The 19,215-nt window shown below is 40.7% G+C and overlaps 1 protein-coding gene across 2 annotated transcripts; it reads right to left on the bottom strand.

The window, feature by feature from the left end:
• Window positions 1-1,617: 1,617 nt before the first annotated feature.
• On the bottom strand, window positions 1,618-8,851 carry LOC148018111 (uncharacterized). 2 transcript variants are annotated; one of them, XM_087661870.1, is made up of 4 exons: window positions 8,672-8,850; window positions 8,512-8,561; window positions 8,373-8,394; window positions 1,618-2,523 (listed from the first exon to the last, which is right to left on the bottom strand). In XM_087661870.1, the coding sequence occupies exons 1-4, from the start codon at window positions 8,721-8,723 to the stop codon at window positions 2,348-2,350; spliced, it is 300 nt and encodes a 99-aa protein (XP_087517996.1). In that variant the 5' UTR covers window positions 8,724-8,850; the 3' UTR covers window positions 1,618-2,347. The 2 variants fall into 2 exon arrangements, with proteins under 2 accessions (XP_087517996.1, XP_087517995.1); XM_087661869.1 differs by lacking the exon at window positions 1,618-2,523 and adding an exon at window positions 4,206-4,512 and having other exon boundaries at window positions 8,672-8,851.
• Window positions 8,852-19,215: the final 10,364 nt, after the last annotated feature.

The raw sequence follows: 19,215 nt of genomic DNA, 5'->3' as shown, positions 1-19,215 counted from the left end.
CGCGGTCGGTCGGCCCTGCTCCTAACCTCCTAGCCCTTTTTTGCCCCCACTTCATGCCTAGGGCACACCAAGGGCAGGACACACCTAGGGAGTTAACACTCGCCTATGGTTAGACATGTCATCCTATGCTACACTCACTGCACCTCCCTATTGCATGAACGGGGTCCTCAAGTGTGGGACATCACCCAAGCCTACCTATTGTTAGATTCAGCTCCCCGTTCCACCAGCATGCGTACAGGGCACCCCACAATAAAGAAGACACTCCCCTTAGGTAAGATCACAGCACTTCCTCCTCACAGCCCCACTGCAATATGTGCCAAACCATCAACTTCGGAGGTCCCATCACCCACTCAATCGTATTGTCCACGCTCCCACAGTAGCCCAGCCCGCCTATTGCCCTACCATCGCCTCCAACAACTTATCGACCGCTTGCCCTTCCCCAACAAACAGCTTGACGTGCCATGGGACTGGCACCCCGTCTCAGAGGGGGGTAATGTTAACCTCAAATTGGAATGGCAGAAAAATAAAGGAAAAAGTGTAAAAGAACAGAAAGAGAGCAAAGGCGTAGAGGCAGTCTTGAAAACTAAACTGAGGCAAAAAGAGCAATTTTAAAGGAAAGACGCCTCAAAAAACTCTAAAAACTCTGCCAAAGATCGCTAGGCTCCCTCCTGTGCCACTTGTAAAGGAATAGATGGGTATAGGCATGAAGCAAGAAGAGGGAATTAGGAAAAGGGACCTTGCCACAATGGCCGGTCATGTAACAAAGGATGGGCGTTCATGGGGGTTTTAGGGTTTGTATATATAAAGTTCAAAAAGTGAATGAAAGCTCATTCTTTGGTGTGTGGCTAACAAGAGTCCTCTCTTCTTCTCTTTTTCTCTTCTTCTTGCTAGTGTGTGTGCTCTTGAGGGAGGGAGTGTGAGAGTGTGAGGGAGTGAGTGAGTGTGTGGAAGTGAGGGATCAAGAGGGTGAAGCTCTTTACCATCTCCTCTTCTCTTTCCCTCTCTCTTCCCTTCCCTTCTCTTACCTTGCACATGGCTATGGAGAATGGAGCTTGGAGATGGAGGAGGCTTGAGGATGCTTGAGCTAGCATCTAGGATTGTGGGGCTACCAACTTGTGTGAGGGAGGAGGCAACTCGTTTTGGTATCAGGGTAAGCTCACTACACCCCGAGAGAATCAACGACACGTCGGCTAGGTGAGAGATAGCCATGAGAGCTCACTTGGAACGTTTGAAGCAATAAGCGGTCCGTAGGTCTTGGCGGTTGAGCGAAATCTCCCACAGAGATTTGAAGGATTTCTACATGTCCTTTCTCTTTGATGCCACAATGTAACCTAGAACACATTTAATTGATCAAGGATGGATCAAGGTATCAAGTACTGTGTCGAATGGTCAACGACTTGAACTAAACATATGATCAATGTTCACAACTTATATATTGATTCTTGTGAGGCTCTTTGTGTAAAGACAATAACAACATGTCACTTGAAATAACATCCCTTAATTTTGGACAATATATTTATTCTCATGAGCCTCCTTATGTAAAGAAAATTACAACATGTCACTCCAAAAGAGCACTATGCATTTTGACTCATCGAACTACATGACAACTTGGGCATACATTGGTAATGAGTTGAGCTAATCTTTGAGGCTTTTGGACACTTCAAAAGTCTATCTTCACAACAAGGATGAGATAGAAAATGAGAAACCATGAGAAATTTATACGTTGTGACACAAATGTTAAAGCTAGCCATGCTTTAATGGTTTCTTAGCAAAAAACAAGGACTTGATTGAGGATTGAATTCTTATTCAAGAGAGCAAACATATACAAGGTTATGATCCATGTACTTGAATCACCACAATTTGCACATGGAATTGGTGTACCTTGATTTTTGAAACAACTTCCTAGTATTTGAGCTTTGGGTAGACTTATTAATTCAAGCCCTCGAATGTTAGATATGGAGGATAAGAAAATTTGAGTTTGGATTCAGTAATGAAGAGGATTAATGTAACAAGAGATTAGTAGGATTTCAATGCTTATAATAATTTAAACTGAACACATAAAAAATACTAATGATAAACATATTACGGCTAAGAAGAGAGAGAGAGAGATATCCTCTATATCATGTGCAACTCGTTTATATGACACCCTTTAATGTGTTAAAACAATATATAAAAATGGTATTTTAAAAACCCCTTATTTTGAACTCACATGATACATACATATATTCATGAGTGACAATGTCTCAATAATTATTAGATTTTTTTTGCGAGTACAATCATAGAGACCTACTCACACTCATTCTCTGTCACAACACTCTTATCAAAAGGGCATGCATGTGACTTGAAGCTAAAAGCCACAATCTTCATCTCCACTTTGGCTATGGAAGACACATCCAGATGCACCAGTAACACAATACCTAGCACCACAACAAGAGCAAGGAAGGGCTTCCCCAGAAGGGTTAATGGTGCAAGTCACGTTGACTCCAGGTAGGCAAACTTCTGCGGGGCATAGTCGACAAGGATCTATGTATCCAAAATAAAATAATATCATGATCAAATAATAAGTAGTAAGTCCTCAAGCAATGCATCTAGAGCACTAGTGAAACAAAGCTAGAATTTCATGTGTCAAATCATTCTCATATCATCATCCAAGGCATCCACTAAATATCGCATTCTAAACCTTTTCAAATTTGAAATTCCAATAGGCAGAAGAAGTCAAAATTTGATAAATCAAGCGACTTTTCATCATGAAGAAATGGATGCTCAATGTCATCTTGAACAATCGCACTCACATGGAGTCTCAAGAAGGTGTTATTGGCGTGATTACATATTGTCTCGATTCTTATTATCAATGTAAGGTATTCTTTGACACAGAGCTGCATTATCCGCCGACAGGAGTTAATGTCGAAGGCATTGACATCATAAAGTGGGACATGCTAGTTGATATGATGCATTAATGATATAAACCCCTCACGATTCACGACGACAAAAGCCAATATCATTGGACCTCATTCCTGGCGACTCTCTTTATATTGGCATCCAATGGGATATCCTCCATTATAAAGGAAAGAATGGACTGGGAAGATTTCAAAGCAATTCGACCAACCAAAAGGGTACATCTACATCTGAGAATATGGGGATATTCTAGGAATTTCCGAGGAACTTATTAAGAGATGTTATCTTAACTTTTGCATCTAAAAACTCCAAGAAGCCTCGGCCCTCAAACTTAAAAGGATTTCTACATGTCCTTTCTCTTTGATGCCACAATGTAACCTAGAACACATTTAATTGATCAAGGATGGATCAAGGTATCAAGTACTGTGTCGAATGGTCAACGACTTGAACTAAACTTATGATCAATGTTCACAACTTATATATTGATTCTTGTGAGACTCTTTGTGTAAAGACAATAACAACATGTCACTTGAAATAACATCCCTTAATTTTGGACAATATATTTATTCTCATGAGTCTCCTTATGTAAAGAAAATTACAACGTGTTACTCCAAAAGAGCATTATGCACTTTGACTCATTGGACTACATGACAACTTGGGCATACATTGGTAATGAGTTGAGCTAATCTTTGAGGCTTTTGGACACTTCAAAAGTCTATCTTCACAACAAGGATGAGATAGAAAATGAGAAACCATGAGAAATTTATACGTTGTGACACAAATGTTAAAGCTAGTCATGCTTTAATGGTTTCTTAGCAAAAAAACAAGGACTTGATCGAGGATTGCATTCTCATTTAGGAGAGCAAACATATGCAAGGTTATGATCCATGTACTTGAATCGCCACAATTTGCACATGGAATTGGTGTACCTTGATTTTTGAAATAGCTTCCTAGTATTTGAGCTTTGGGTAGACTTATTAATTCAAGCCCTCGAATGTTAGATATGGAGGATAAGGAATTTTGAGTTTGGATTCGGCAATGAAGAGGATTAATGTAACAAGAGATTAGTAGGATTTCAATGCTTACAATAATTTAAACTGAACACATAAAAAATACTAATGATAAACATATTATGGTTAAGCATAGAGAGAGAGAGAGAGAGAGAGAGAGAGAGAGAGATATATATATATATATATATATATATATCCTCTATATCATGTGCAACTCATTTATATGACACCCTTTAATGTGTTAAAACAATATATAAAAATGGTATTTTTAAAACCTCTTATTTTGAATTCACATGATACATACATATATTCATGAGTGACAACGTCTCAATAATTATTAGATTTTTTTTGCGAGTACAATCATAGAGACCTACTCACACTCATTCTCTATCACAACACTCTTATCAAAAGGGCGTGTATGTGACTTGAAGCTAAAAGCCACAATCTTCATCTCCACTTTGGCTATGTAAGACACATCCAGATGCACCAGTAACACAATTCCTAGCACCACAACAAGAGCAAGGAAGGGCTTCCCCAGAAGGGTAAATGGTGCAAGTCACGTTGACTCCATGTGGGCAAACTTCTGTGGGGCATAGTCGACAAGGATCTATGTATCCAAAATAAAATAATATCATGATCAAATAAGAAGTAGTAAGTCCTCAAGCAATGCATCTAGAGCACTAGTGAAACAAGCTAGAATTTCATGTGTCAAATCATTCTCATATCATCATCCAAGGCATCCAGTAGATATCGCATTCTAAACCTTTTAAAATTTGGAATCTAATTGACAGAAGAAGTCAAAATTTGATAAATCAAGCGACTTTTCATCATGCAGAAATGGATGCTCAACGTCACCTTGAACAATCGCTCTCACGTGGAGTCTCAAGAAGGTATTATTGGCGTGATTACATGCTGTATCGATTCTTATTATCAATGTAAGGTATTCTTTGACACATAGCTGCATTATCCGCCGAGAGGAGTTAATGGCGAAGGCATTGACATCATAAGGTGGGACACGCTAGTTCATATTATGCATTAATGATATAAACCCCTCACGATTCAGGACGACAAAAGCCAATATCATTGGACCTCATTCCTGGCGACTCTCTTTATATTGGCATCCAATGGGATATCCTCCATTATAAAGGAAAGAATGGAATGGGAAGATTTTAAAGCAATTCGAGCAACCAAAAGGGTACGTCTACATCTGAGAATATGGGGATATTCTAGGAATTTTCGAGGGACTTATTAAGAGATGTTATCTTTAACTTTTGCATCTAAAAACTCCAAGAAGCCTCGGCCCTCAAACTTAAAAGGATTTCTACATGTCCTTTCTCTTTGATGCCACAATGTAACCTAGAACACATTTAATTGATCAAGGATGGATCAAGGTATCAATTTCTGTGTCGAATGGTCAACGACTTGAACTAAACATATGATCAATGTTCACAACTTATATATTGATTCTTGTGCCACAACTTATATATGAGAATTTCATGTGTCAAACCATTCTCATATCATCATCCAAGGCATCCACTAAATATCGCATTCTAAACCTTTTAAAATTTGGAATTCCAATTGACAGAAGATAGCCAAAATTTGATAAATCAAGCGACTTTTCATCATGCAGAAATGGATGCTCAAAGTCACCCTGAACAATCGCTCTCACATGGAGTCTCAAGAAGGTGTAATTGGCGTGATTACATATTGTCTCGATTCTTATTATCAATGTAAGGTATTCTTTGACACAGAGCTGCATTATCCGCCGAGAGGAGTTAATGGCGAAGGCGTTGACATCATAAGGTGGGACACGCTAGTTCATATTATGCATTAATGATATAAACCCCTCACGATTCAGGACGACAAAGGCCAATATCATTGGACCTCATTCCTGGCGACTCTCTTTATATTGGCATCCAATGGGATATCCTCCATTATAAAGGAAAGAATGGAATGGGAAGATTTTAAAGCAATTCGAGCAACCAAAAGGGTACGTCTACATCTGAGAATATGGGGATATTCTAGGAATTTCCGAGGAACTTATTAAGAGATGTTATCTTTAACTTTTGCATCTAAAAACTCCAAGAAGCCTCGGCCCTCAAACTTAAAAGGATTTCTACATGTCCTTTCTCTTTGATGCCACAATGTAACCTAGAACACATTTAATTGATCAAGGATGGATCAAGGTATCAATTTCTGTGTCGAATGGTCAACGACTTGAACTAAACATATGATCAATGTTCACAACTTATATATTGATTCTTGTGCCACAACTTATATATGAGAATTTCATGTGTCAAACCATTCTCATATCATCATCCAAGGCATCCACTAAATATCGCATTCTAAACCTTTTAAAATTTGGAATTCCAATTGACAGAAGATAGCCAAAATTTGATAAATCAAGCGACTTTTCATCATGCAGAAATGGATGCTCAAAGTCACCCTGAACAATCGCTCTCACATGGAGTCTCAAGAAGGTGTAATTGGCGTGATTACATATTGTCTCGATTCTTATTATCAATGTAAGGTATTCTTTGACACAGAGCTGCATTATCCGCCGAGAGGAGTTAATGGCGAAGGCGTTGACATCATAAGGTGGGACACGCTAGTTCATATTATGCATTAATGATATAAACCCCTCACGATTCAGGACGACAAAGGCCAATATCATTGGACCTCATTCCTGGCGACTCTCTTTATATTGGCATCCAATGGGATATCCTCCATTATAAAGGAAAGAATGGAATGGGAAGATTTTAAAGCAATTCGAGCAACCAAAAGGGTACGTCTACATCTGAGAATATGGGGATATTCTAGGAATTTCCGAGGAACTTATTAAGAGATGTTATCTTTAACTTTTGCATCTAAAAACTCCAAGAAGCCTCGGCCCTCAAACTTAAAAGGATTTCTACATGTCCTTTCTCTTTGATGCCACAATGTAACCTAGAACACATTTAATTGATCAAGGATGGATCAAGGTATCAATTTCTGTGTCGAATGGTCAACGACTTGAACTAAACATATGATCAATGTTCACAACTTATATATTGATTCTTGTGCCACAACTTATATATGAGAATTTCATGTGTCAAACCATTCTCATATCATCATCCAAGGCATCCACTAAATATCGCATTCTAAACCTTTTAAAATTTGGAATTCCAATTGACAGAAGATAGCCAAAATTTGATAAATCAAGCGACTTTTCATCATGCAGAAATGGATGCTCAAAGTCACCCTGAACAATCGCTCTCACATGGAGTCTCAAGAAGGTGTTATTGGCGTGATTACATATTGTCTCGATTCTTATTATCAATGTAAGGTATTCTTTGACACAGAGCTGCCTTATCCGCCGAGAGGAGTTAATGGCGAAGGCGTTGACATCATAAGGTGGGACACGCTAGTTCACATTATGCATTAATGATATAAATCCCTCACGATTCAGGACGACAAAGGCCAATATCATTGGACCTCATTCCTGGCGACTCTCTTTATATTGGCATCCAATGGGATATCCTCCATTATAAAGGAAAGAATGGACTGGGAAGATTTCAAAGCAATTCGAGCAACCAAAAGGGTACGTCTACATCTGAGAATATGGGGATATTCTAGGAATTTTCGAGGAACTTATTAAGAGATGTTATCTTAACTTTTGCATCTAAAAACTCCAAGAAGCCTCGGCCCTCAAACTTAAGAGGGTCGCCCGACTTCTCGTTTGGAGAGGCTTGCAGCAACTTTTGCTGTCCCTTTTGAAGAGATAGAAAGGGCGTATAACTATTTTTCTACATCTATAATTACCATTCATTTCAATGATAACATGATTGTAACCTTGGCATAGAACCGTTTAAAGGGTGCTGCAGCCTTCAAATAATAGGAGGAAATTAGGGTTTGCACATGAAGTGCTCGTAGGTCTCAAAAAGGTGACTACAGCAAGTCCTTTATCTACGTGGCAAGCTAACCCCAACAATCAAACCTGCATGGGGTGCCCGATAACTATGGGGAATTAGATTCTGTGTTCCACCACTTCCCAGTTTAACCTTCGACACATGAAATAAGAAGATGGGGTTGTGGATGCCTTCCTTTTGGAAAGCAGACTGCATTGTGGACACTTCTTTGAAGCGAACATATATTTTAATATTGTGCCTTTGGGATGTGGTGCGAACTCATGGCGCACCCCCATAAACTCAACCCACGCCCAAGCCACTATGCTGCCATGTGCGCCAAACTTGGGAACAGTGCACCCTATCTTCACTCAATCAAACCATCTTAGCTTGTTTGCTTGCTTGGTAACTCATGTGCACATGGTATGGAGGAATTTCCCTCAAATCTAGGTTTTCCTCACCTCTAGGGGCCTTTTCTTTGGTGAAATTTGCTATTTTTGAAAGTTTGAGTACCGTAGACGTTTGTTGAGAGAGAGAGAGAGAGAGAGAGAGAGAGAGAGAGAGAGAGTCTAGAGAACCATACTGATTTGCAGCAACTTTCGATCCTGAAACCACAACAAACATCAAACAACGTTGATCTCAGTATTAATTACAAGGCCACTAACCAAGCAAGCAATCTCTCTCTCTCTCTCTCTCTCTCTCTCTCTCTCTCTCTCTCTCACCATCGTGTGGAAGCTGGGGTCTTCTCCTCCGCCTGCGTTGCAGAGACACCCTGATATTGACAAGCCACGACAGCCAATATGGATTAGCATCACCAATCTTGATTAAGCAAGCGCTCTCTCTCTCTCTCTCTCTCTCTCTCTCTCTCTCTCTCACGCACACCTGATGACACGAGAACGATCAGCAGAAACCAGGACGTTGCCATGGCGGCCATGATTTGCAGCCAAGTACAGCCTCGCTATCAGCCAACAAATTTACCCAGGTAGACAGACACACACAAGATGAGAGTCTCGAGTCTCTCGCACTTCAGAGTAGTTTCACCGCCTGATCGCCCCCGCCCTCTCTTCTCTTATATAATACTTAGCGGCCAGCTCAGGCCTACAACTTTGACGAGGGAGGCGTAGGCCGTCGCCAAGAATCATTATTTGCGCTCATAAATTCAACCTCTTTACGCACTTTCTTCTTTTCCCTCCAATGGGCTCCTCCTTTCGCGTATTCAACATCCATTATTTCTCTCTTGTTGGAGTAGCCTTCACCTTCCAAGTCATTCAACACCCCTCGTGTGAAAAGCCACACCTTTGTCAATCTCAAGCCACACCTATTATAAACTCCTAGACTTCTTCATGTGTTCTGCTTGACTTCTCACAATCTTTCATCACCTATGATCATGGCATTTCAACCATGTGTGATCTCTCGTAGGTACACATGTTGCAAATTTTTTAGAGCTTACAACCCATTTCTTCATAAATTCGACCATGTGCGCTCTCTCTTTCAACACACTTTACTTCTTAACCAAATCGCAATAACTAACATCCTAGCTACAAGTTATTGCTCGATAAAACTGCAATAACTAACATCCTAATGAAGTCACAACCATATGTGCTCTCTCCTATAGCTACACATTACTACTTGACAAAATTTGCAATAACTAACATCCTACTACAAGTCACAACTTCCAATGTCACAAGCAAGAACATCATTTACTTCTAACCATCAACATCTTGGAATGTTTGGCTTGGTAAAGAAGGATCTCTTATAGCAAACTCTTGAAAACATAATGATAAATGCCATATTTCCATGAAGTTGGCATGGCCTTTGAAAGTAACACAACTATAATATTGCCATGGAAATATCACAAAATGCCACATCCCTCAATCCCAATCTCATGAATTTGCATTCAAATAAGACATCCTTTAGAGAGTTGTGTAGATGTAGCCCAATATTAACAAAGAGACTAATGCACTCATAGGATACCTTTTTTCAAAGGATCTGTAATATAACCTAAATGGGGCATACAAAACATTTGCTAGAAAGAAAGACTAATGAGCCATTATCTTTATGAGCTTGAAGAAGAAATTTTTTTAAAAGGAGAATCTCCTTGCACATGGCTTTAAGGTCAAATATGGCAAAAGGACAACCCCCTTATTCAAACGTGTGATACATGGGATAAACATATTTTCATTGACCTTTTGTCAATGTGATAGCAAATACATCTAACTCAAGAAAATGTAGGGCTAATGGAATTGCAAATAAGTGTCTTAGGTTTTTATTACACTTATGTTAAGTTTTTAGATATTTGTTTCATGATGGAAATTACATATTTCTTTGAAAATTGTACCTTGATTTTTGAAACAAACAAACAATGGAGAGAGATAGAGAGACTCTCTCTCCCTCTCTCTCTCTCTCTCTCTCTCTCTCTCTCTCTCTCCCTCTCTCTCTCTCTCTCTCTCTCTCTCTCTCTCTCTGTGCCATGGATATAGAAATTCAACTTTCAACAAGGCATCCAAGCTCCCAAATCACATATGTATCAATGTTTAACTCATTCCAAAAAGATGGAAGATAGATTCTTATAATCATTAGCAAAGGCAGTTGGATCACTATGCAACAGGCAAAACATGGGAAAAGGTGAAGATATGAGAGCTCATTCATCTCTACTTGGAAGGGTAGAATATGAGATTTCAAGCTTTGAGTTATAAATAAGAAGAGCATAAAATAGGTTTTGGTGCAACATGTGTTAATGCATAGAGAGCTATATTTGGAACCTGAAAGTTCAAATCTTCCAATGCATAAACCAAATTGTAAGGATTTTCTTTTTAAGGTCTTTCTTTTCTTAAACTTGGTTTAAGGTTTTCCATTATAACATTTGTTCATTTGTCTTGTAGATGTCTATTCCTCTAATCTTAAGGAATGGCAACTAGTCGAGTCTATTATTGATGTGATTGATGTGATGCATGTTTTGATTGGAGAAGAGATGTACAAATGTAGAAAGAAGACAATATCGCCCCTTCCTTTGCTTGATTTTTCAAGCTTTGAGTGGCCTTTGCCAAGTCCATCTACTAGTGAGGGCTATAGATGCAAAATATTTTTGAGATATAGAGAGCATTAAAACCTAGTATCTCAAGTAGACTAAGCAAAGTTACTTTATGCATGCCTATTAATATATTTGTTGACTTATTTTCTAATGTTGAGATAAGAAGATCAAAGGCCATACTTTCAGTGAAGAGACTAACACATGATCATATTATAATACAATTTGTTGATGAGGTATGGGACACTAGGACAGAAGGAAAATTTATGGGACATTAGGACAGAAGGAAAATTTATATGTAAGATTGATCAAGACTCTATAGCTTGTAAATATATGATTGCTACTCAAAATTTCATCCTTAGCTTTTATTATAGTAGATGGCATTATGTTGGTGGTAGTCTAGTTTCGTTAGACTAAAATCTTGATAATTTTAGGAAAGATCCTATAGTGGATTTTGATGTTTGGTACAATAAGGACATTATTGCAATCCTAAAGGTTAGTGAAAGGTGAGAAGGATCGAAGCTTGCACGTGAGAGCTATGGCGAACTATCTGCAGTCTTCCAGCCTGCATTATGGCGAGTTTGTCCACTAATCATGCTATTTTCAACATCACTAAGCTTGATGGTACGAATTACTCTTATTGGAAGAGCCAGATTTTGCAGGTGTTGGTGCAAAAATCGTAGATCAAACCTTTGAGGTTGAGCGAGCATTCGCTTGCAACTATGCCAGATGAGGAATGGCTTTGAGCTTAATGAGTTATGCAAGTCCACTATTGTATTATCTCTCACAGAACAGGCTCATTACAATGTATTTGAAGAAGAACAGAGTGCATGGCACTTGTGGGATAAAATCAAGAATCTCTATGACAAGAAAAGTCCAGCGAGTCAGATGTATTGGCTGAAGCAGCTTATGGATCTGTGCATGAAGGAGAATGCGACTATGTCTGCTCACTTGAGCCAATTCCATGCTATACTCAAGAACTTGACTTTGTAGGACATCACTTTTACAAAGGATGTCACTCCTCTTTTCTTGCTTGGTACTCTTAATGAGTCATGGGATGTATTCCGCACTGCATTATGTGCCTCTACTGCTACCTTGAAATTATCTGATGTTGAGAGTGCTCTTCTGCAGGAAGAGGTTAACCGTAAGAATTTGGATGCCTCTCATGTGTCGCATGCTATGACAGTTAGAGGCAAGAATGATGGATATGGAAAGCATAGCAGTGGCAGTGGCCGTGGACGAGATTCTCAGAAATCTCGGTCCAAGTCTCGTGGGAAGTCATGTAGGAAATCCCGTGGCAGGAATGCAGATGTTACTTGTCACCACTGTAGGAAAAAGGGCTATATTAGGCCACAATACTATGAACTGCGCAATGAAAGGCGCAAAGATAAGGGGAAGGACAAATTGCAGGATAAGTCTTCTGATCGCAGCATAGTGCCTGCAAAGTCCAGTGTTAAAATTGAAGAGATGAATGTTATGCAGCCTGAGGATGTTGATGATGATTATATCCTTCGGACACTTGTCATTGGTGCTTGTACATGATTTGTTCGAGCTTTATTGCTTGATATTTACGGCCTTAGTGCCAATGGGAGCGTCTTTGGATCCTTGACAGACATTGAGCAGGCGGTCTATGCTATTTGAGCTTTTGAGACTATTTGGGATTTCTTACCCTTTGGAATGATGCATGGTTCATTTGTCTTGGTTCCTTCCAATGCTTATGAGCTGACTCTTTGACTTGGGTCCCTTTTCTTGTCTCTTCCTTGTGAGCTGACACCTACTTGTCTCAAGTCTTGGTAGTGGCAGGCACACTTTGCTTCGTTGACTGGGGGGTGTGCCTACTCATTGGCATATATTTCATGACATGTTCAGGTGTTGGATTCATGCTTATCGACTGTCATACGCCTATGTTATGCCCGCATGATGTTGGTTATGGTCTTGGCAGTATATGATTGACTTGGGATCCGCTTCTAACACAATTAGCTCTCATTTACCGAAATCTGTCATTTATTACAGCAAGCTGAAATCTACATATTTTGAGCACTTCTCTGAGGGTAATGCTTACTATTTGATGTTATCTTGGTCATATTTAGCGGGCAGGTGCTTCTCTTGGTAAAATCCACTCTTTCAGCCAGTTTTTAGCAGTGGTTTTAGTGCATTTTCTGCTAATTACAGCAACTTGCAATTTTGCCTTTTTGCATTGATTTGGGACAGTATGGCTGGTCATCTGAAAGACATAGCTCTCTTTAACATTGCCAAGTTGGATGGTACCAACTATGGGTATTGGAAGTCCCAAATATGGCAGATTTTGGTGCAAAAGTTGTAGATTAAATCCTTGCATTTCAAAGGTTCAAACCTGAGGATATGGATGATGATGTTTGGATGGAAGTTGATGAGCTATATAAGTCTACCACTATTTTTTCACTCTCAGAAGAGGTCCATCATAATGTTGTTGAAGATGAGAATCAGAGTGCATGGGATCTATGAGAGAAGATTTAGGAGCTCTATGTGCAGCAAAGTCTTGCATCACAAATGTATTGGTTGAAGCAGTTAATGGACCTTCGCATGAAGGAGGGGACCCGCCTTTCATCTCATTTCAGTCAGTTTCATGCTATCATGAAGAGTCTATCGTCATAGGATATTGAGTTCAAAGACAACTTGCACCCGTTGTTTCTGCTTGGCACCTTGCCTAAATCATGGGATATCTTCTGTAATGCCATATGCACGAACAAGCTTGATGGGCTGAAAATCAAAGATCTTGAGAGTGCTCTATTGATTGAGGAAATCAACAGGAGAAACAATGATGCTTCCCACTCTTCACATCCATTGACCATTAGAGGTGGCAGGCATGGTAGGCATGATAATGATCATAAGGGCAAGGACTGTCAGAAGTCCAGGTCCAAGTCACGTGGTCGCAGTAAGTCCCGTGGATGGAAAACTGATCTTACCCATCATTATTGTGGAAAAGCAGTACATATTAGGCCGCAGTGCCATAAAATGTGCGATGATAAGCACAAGGAAAAGGGAAAAGAAAAAGTGCAGGAAAAGTCTTCTGAGTGCAGTATTATACCTGCAAAGTCCAGTGTGAAAATAGAAAAGGTTAATGTCATGAGGCCACTGATCCACTATGCTATTGCTAATACATTCCTCTATTGGTGACGGAATAGCTCTTTGCATAGATAGGTGCCCACCCCCATCTAGAGCCTTCTTAATATCTCATTTTTCTTACCTCTTTTCACACACTTCTCTTGATGTGCAACCCCTCTTCATTTTTTTTTCATGCTTTAGAGATGTAATTTCTTTGGGTCATATTCACAAAATCACAAATTAGTGTGTGCTTATGTCCAATTCTCCATCTTTAACTCTCACATGCAGGAGAGATGGGTTACTATCTATGGGATCCACAGGCGCGCGAAAAGTGATCTGCAGCCATGATGTCATCTTTCATGAGGAAAAAATGCATATGCAACCTAAGAAAGTGGTTAAGGTATGCAGAGTTATCTTTCAAGAGGAGCCACTTGCTCCCGTTCAGCCTGCTCCATGGCCAGCTACATAGCGTGCAGCATCACCTAATGCTCATGGCCCAAATGTTAGACAGGATGTTGGTCAAGCAACAGAGTCTAGATTGAGGAATTCTACTAGAGATAGACAACCTCTTGATAGTTTTGCGCCCTCTATGGATTATGTACTAGTTACAAATGCAGGAGAGTCTCTCACTTATGATGAGGCTATGTGCAGGGGTGATTGTCACTCTTCGGAGAGGGCTATGCAGTTTGAGCTTGACTCATTGCATAAGAATAAGACTTGGGATTTGGTTTCCTTGCCTCAGGGTAAGAAGGCTTTGCCATGCAAGTGGGTGTACAAGATGAAAAGTACCCCTGGACATCCCAGGCCAGTATACAAGGCTCGACTGGTTGCTAAGGGTTTTAAGCAAGAGCATGGTATTGACTTTGATGAAGTCTTTTCTCCTGTGGTCAAGATGACCACCCTACGCTTAGTCTTGGCCTTGGTTGCACAGCTTGACCTAGACTTGTACTAGATGGATGTCAAGACGGTTTTTTTACATGGGGACTTGCATGATGAGATTTACATGGAGCAGCCTAAGGGCTTTGCAGACCCTGCCAGGGAACACCTAGTGTGCAAGCTAAAGAAGAGTCTATATGGCTTAGAGCATGAACCTAGGGAATGGTACCATAAGTTTGATGCATTCATGCAATCACAAGGCTACAGCCAAAGTGCTATGGATCCATGCTTGTACACGAAGAAAGTCCGTGACAGTTCTTTACTGATTTTTGTACTCTATGCATGATAGATCTCAGGGACTACTTTATCTGTCACAGAGGGAGTACATTCATAAAGTCCTTAAGTGCTTCCACATGCAGGATGTTAAGCCTATTGGATGTCCATTACCTTCTCATGTGAAGGTTTCACAGGCCGATTGTCCACAGATAGGTCCGCAGATAGATGAGCAGAGGGCCACGATGGCCAAGATTCCCTATATGCATCAGCCCTGGGTAGTCTTATGTATGCCATGATAGCCACCCGTCCAGATATTGCTTTTGCAGTTGGGGTTGTGGCACGTTATATGGCTACACTTGGCAAGAAACATTAGGATGCCATGAAGGGTATCATGAGGTACTTGAGAGGCACATCAGATATGTGTCTTTGTTATGGCAGCCAAGATACAAGAGTCATGGGGTACACTGACTCTAATTATGTAGGACATGTTGATAGTAGGAAGTCCACTTCTGGCTATGCATTCACTTATGCTGGTGGGGCTATCTCTTGGATGTCTAGGGCACAGAAGTGTACGGCCCTTTCTACTTTACAAAGGCCGAGTATATTGCAGCCATAGAGGCTTGCAAAGAGACTATCTGGTTAGACCGTTTGATTGCAGACCTTGGTATGACAAATGCTATGCCTACACTTCATTCAGATTCTATGAGTGCCATTCACTTGGCCAAGAATCCGGTCTTCGCATGATTCACTTGGCCAAGAATCCGGTCTTCCATGCGAAGACGAAACATATTGAGGTGAGGTATCACTTCATTCGTGAGGTCGTTGAGGACAGATCTGTTGACCTTGTCAAGATTTCAACTGAGCAGAATCCTACAGACTTGCTCACAAAGAGCCTCACTACTGAGCGCTTTGCCTTCCTCAGGAGATTGATGGGCATTGGATGAGATGACGTCTTTTTCCTCATCCTATCGTACATGTGTACATGTTTTACTATCTTTTCTTTTCTCTCTTTCACTGGGGCATATTCACCTTTAAGTGGAAGGTTATTGGGGGTAAAGGTGCCTCCACCTAGCCGCTCGTGTATTACTACACTGACAGTACCCGCCACTGTATACTGGTGGCGGGCGCCAGTCACAGTCACTTATTCTTTATTCTTTTAGTGACAGTTTAGATAAAGGAAGGCTCGGCCACACATTGTGGTTGTTGGAGTTCCCATTTCTTGTCTCTCTCAAAATTGCTTGTTGTTTACTACAGAAAATGACAAAAAAGTCACAAAATTCGAGAGAAAATGGCGAGAAAAGTGTAACCAAAGCTATTGCCCACCAAGTACTAGTGAAAATACATCATTTTAGAATATTTCAGCATGAAAAATCCATGTTAGTCCGGAGTTATATGCTTTCTGTAATAAATGACAGCAGGGTACTGTGAGAGTCAATTGCTGACCAAATCACTGTACCAAGTCAATAAATGATAGTCAAGACATGACCAGCCATAAATGGGCATAAATCAACACCAAACAGTCATCAAGACCCTGAGCAAACACCCAAACATGTCACCAAAGCATCCGTTAGTGAGTAGGCATACCCCCTGGACAGTAGGGCAAAGTATACATAACACTGGCAAGACCTGACACTAGTAGGTGTATGCTCACAAGAGTGCAAAGCCCAAGCTCAAGTCAAAAGCATTTCCAAGATATCAGTGCATGAACCATGCAACATGTAAGTGTAAGAGATCCCAAAGTCTCAAGTATCTGCAAAATACTGAAATAGCATAAACCTCCTGCTCAATGTCGATCAAGCATACAAGATGCTCCCATTTGCACAAAAGTCAGATAAACAAGCTCAACGGCTCAATAAAACCAAGTCAAAGTACCAAAGACAGGTAACCAAGACAATGCTTTAATAGCATCCCAAGAGCATGATGGCTACAAAGCAACTGTAGGTAGCATCCATGAGCAAGACATACATCCCAATAAAGATCTCTGACAACCAAAATGACATCCAATACAAAATTCCGGAATAGCAAATGAGAGTCCAAGCCAAGTCTTCAGAGAGCACTAAAGCTCAATAAGTACACGGTACACTGTGCCAAGACACAAATGCATCAAGCTGGAGGCATCGGGTAAGCATGTACCCAAAGAGCATATAACTGTCAAAGCACTGACCATTGTCAAGCATAGACCGATGTCAATAAGTGCAGGCTAAAATAAGCTCGAGCTCCCAAAAGCATCCAGATCCAATGACAAGCTCAAAGTCGTCCCTCGAAGATCAATACATCATAGATAACCCAAGACATGCACCCAGAACCAATAGGCATATGTCAAAGCATGAAAGATAGCTTCAGCCCAAGAGTATTCAGCATGTATTTACTATTATAAATTGTGTATTTCCAGCCCCACAATTAGGCCAAAATCATAGCATGACATGTAGCTTCAATCCCCCAATCAATCGGGATGCAATAGGCATCAAACAGGTTATGTAGTCATGCCCAAACAAGCATAGGCATAAACTGTGAATGTAGCACTAGCATCAAATGTCTATGGACTATTTATAACAGTTTTGAAACACTGTTTTTAACCACCAAACCAATGCCTGATCTCAAAGGATCAATGCCAAGTATCAATACATGTGCAAGAAGCCCGAAATGGAGCCCAAACAAGCGCCTAATGCCAAGCTAGAGTTGGATTTGAAGTGGCTTAATGGTGGCTGTCTAGAATCAGGTGCAGATTTGTGTGATGTTGCTGTGCTCCTGCTGGTCCATGTGGCAGGTCTAGAGAGGTTGGAGGGCTCAAACATGAGCCAAAGAGGCCTGGGAACAAGCCTCTAGCAGCCCACAACTAGTGGCAAAGGGATATGAAGGTTGGAAGCTTCAATGGTGGCTGCCCTGTTTACCTAGACCTGTGGACTGAGATAAATCTCTGAAATAATGAAGCAATACCTCAAAGTCAATGCCCTGATGGTGCCTCAATAGGCCGAAAAGAAGCTCGAGAAGCCGGGGAGTGACGGGAGCTCAAGAGAATGAGCTATGGCTACCAGGAAGGAGACCCAATGCGAGTGGGGAGTCGATGGGAAGCTGAGAATGCCACGAGCCAAGCTCAAGAGTCAGAAGCCGTGCTTTGATACCAGTTGAAAGGTGAGAAGGATCAATGCTTGCACGCGAGAGCTATGGCGGGAGAGCAAGAGCAAGAAAGAGAGAGACAAGAAATGGGAACTCCAACAGTCACAATGTGTGACCGGGCCTTCCTTTATTCAAACTATCACTAAATGAATAAAGAATAAAGTGACGGTGGATGGGCGCCCGCCACCTGCAGTTGCAGTGGCGGTGAGTGTTAGTGTAATAATACACGGGCGGCTAGGCGGAGGTGCCTTTACCCCCAACATACAAATGAATCTTAAGGTCAAGGATTGAAAGATGCATGGACATTGGTAATGTCCTAGTTTACATGTATGAAAAAGGTGGGGAGCTTGAGGAGTCCTTAAGAGTTTTTAATGGATTGCCAAGTAGAGATGCTTTTTCTTACGGCACCTTGTTATTAGGATGTACTCAACGCAGGAAACTTCATTTGGCATTTGAGCTTTTCTAATGGATGTAAGAGGAGAGAATAGAACCTAACAGGATCTTCTGCTCGTGCATAATGAGAGCTTGTGGTAAAGCAAAAGCTTTACAGTTGGAAAGGTTGATATACCACCTAACACTCAGCATTGGGTTGTTGTTTGATCCCATTGTCGATTGAGGACATGTATGTCAAGTGTTCTAGCCTACAAGAAGCACATGAAGAGTTTGATAAGTTGCCAAGTCGAAGCATTGTATCATAGGGCATAATGATCATTGGATATGCCCTACATGGCCCCTTCAATATGGTCCTCAAACTCTATGGTGAAATACTAGAGGAGGGTATTGATCCAAATAGGGTAATTCTTGTAGATGTGCTAAAAGTATGTGCAACTACAATACTAATAGGCCAAGGAAGGTTGGTACATAATCATACCTATCTTGGATCTCATAAGCTCCAGTTTGTGTGAACTTCAAAGCACACACAGGAAGGTATTTATGCTATGTAGCAAGTCTATCTCACAATGAAATTGTAGCCTAGATCTCCAGCCAAGCACGTCTTGTGAAATGACACAAAAATCTAATGGATGATGTTCAAGAAGATAACCTT

Source organism: Lygodium microphyllum, chromosome 21, assembly GCF_053477565.2.
Source record: "Lygodium microphyllum isolate KBCC chromosome 21, Lygodium_microphyllum_v1.1.10, whole genome shotgun sequence".
Lineage (NCBI taxonomy): Eukaryota > Viridiplantae > Streptophyta > Polypodiopsida > Schizaeales > Lygodiaceae > Lygodium > Lygodium microphyllum.
The sequence above is the reverse complement of the archived record's forward strand: the minus strand, read 5'-3'. Positions and strand labels throughout refer to the sequence as shown.

What these genes read in the sequence shown, in the direction of transcription:
- LOC148018111 (XM_087661869.1), bottom strand. Translation starts at nt 8,723, where the DNA reads ATGGCCGCCATGGCAACGTCCTGGTTTCTGCTGATCGTTCTCGTGTCA. An exon ending in GATCGTTCTCGTGTCATCAG is followed by an intron (nt 8,562 to 8,671) that starts GTGTGCGTGAGA and finishes TGTCAATATCAG; the next exon opens with GGTGTCTCTGCAACGCAGGC. An exon ending in TCGAAAGTTGCTGCAAATCA is followed by an intron (nt 4,513 to 8,372) that starts GTATGGTTCTCT and finishes TTGGATACATAG; the next exon opens with ATCCTTGTCGACTATGCCCC.